The sequence below is a fragment of the Phytophthora infestans genome, genomic scaffold (assembly GCF_000142945.1).
Source record: "Phytophthora infestans T30-4 supercont1.4245 genomic scaffold, whole genome shotgun sequence".
In the NCBI taxonomy this organism is placed as follows: domain Eukaryota; phylum Oomycota; class Peronosporomycetes; order Peronosporales; family Peronosporaceae; genus Phytophthora; species Phytophthora infestans.
In genome coordinates, this window is record NW_003304435.1 from 1 (window position 1) to 1,356 (window position 1,356).

Here is a 1,356-nt window from a genome sequence, read left to right on the forward strand (position 1 = left end):
CCAACTTCCTCGACGCGGCAAGATGGCCTTCATCGGCTACCATTCGCCACGTCATTATCACACGCCAAGTTCCCCAACGCAAACGCAGCTCGTTGCTTCTGCATCTCCGTTCCCACTTCGGAGCAGCTCAATCAGCGGCGTGACGGCTCCTTCTCGCGTGATTTCTACTCGGTTCTCGTCGTTATGAGCCAGATTCCCCAGAGTGTACGCACTCCACTGCTTCTGCGCTTGCGTTCCAGTCCGCAGCAGCTCAACCAGAGGAGGGACAGCGCCTTCCTGAGCGATCAACACGCGGTTCTCCTCGTTACTAAGCGACAGAAACCCCAGAGCGTAGACGGCCCATTGGGTCTGCGCATCCGTCGCGGCTCTCACAAACGCCACCAGGGGGGGAATGGCTCCTTCGCGAGCGATTTTCGCTCGATTCACCGCGTTGTTTGCAGCCAGAGTTCCCAGCGCGTAAGTGGCTTCCTGCTTGTGCATATCCGACTCGGAACGCAACAGTGTAACCAGCGGTGGGATGGCTCCTTCACGTGCAATTGCCACGCAGTTGTCGTCGCTGTTACTAGCGAGAGTCACGATAGCTTCAGCCACCCAGAGTTGCTGGTTTGAAGTGCCCTCAGAGAGAAGAGAAGTCAGTAGAGGCAACAGTCCGACGCGACGTAGCATGTCTCCGTCTCCGCGTGTAGCGAGGCAGGAACATTGCAGTGCTGCGACCTCTTTCGCTTGTTCGTCCCCGTGCTGTAGTTCGTCCAGCATCGAGAGGATTTCCGAGTGTGTCGGCTCTCGAACGCAGCGCTGCAGCTCTGTGAATGTTGATTCGCTCATCTTGGAGTGGGAGAAGGTGAACCAGCTCAGACAGTGCAGAGCGTAGAGTTGAGTGAAAAAGTTGTTGCTGGTGCGCGCCAAGTCCGAGAGGACGGGAATCCCCTGCGCTCTGTACACTTGGACGCGCTTGCGGTTGGTGACGCACATGCGCATGAGACGTAGTAGAGCTCGTTCCTTTTGCTGCTCTGTCGATGGGTCAAATCCCAGTAGTCGAATGAGTTGTGGAACAGAGGAATAATCAAGAGGAGAAGATGTTGACGGTGGAGGTTAATCGCCGTTTTCTATCGATGTTTGCTCCAGGTCGGTCGGTCTCTTGTTCTCCGAGTCACTTGTCTGCTTTAATCTAGTCAATTCAACTTTTTCAACGTCGCACCAATCACAACATTGGCAAGGCTTGGGTCCAACTCAGCAGCCTCGACGTATCTTTCTCCATCTGTAGTCGTCTGCTTGCCCGTAGGCTCGTTTGATACCGCCTTGTCTTCCAGCACAGTACATATGCCTGCTAGGCTTGTCTTCGTTTCAACCGCTAGT

The 1,356-nt window shown here is 54.9% G+C and overlaps 1 protein-coding gene across 1 annotated transcript; it reads right to left on the reverse strand.

Moving 5' to 3' along the window:
• Positions 1-164: 164 nt before the first annotated feature.
• On the reverse strand, positions 165-825 carry PITG_22596 (uncharacterized protein; the record flags this gene model as incomplete). The annotated part of the gene is made up of 2 exons (XM_002909674.1): positions 165-222; positions 317-825. 2 exons carry the CDS (start codon positions 823-825, stop codon positions 165-167), a joined length of 567 nt encoding a protein of 188 aa, XP_002909720.1.
• Positions 826-1,356: the final 531 nt, after the last annotated feature.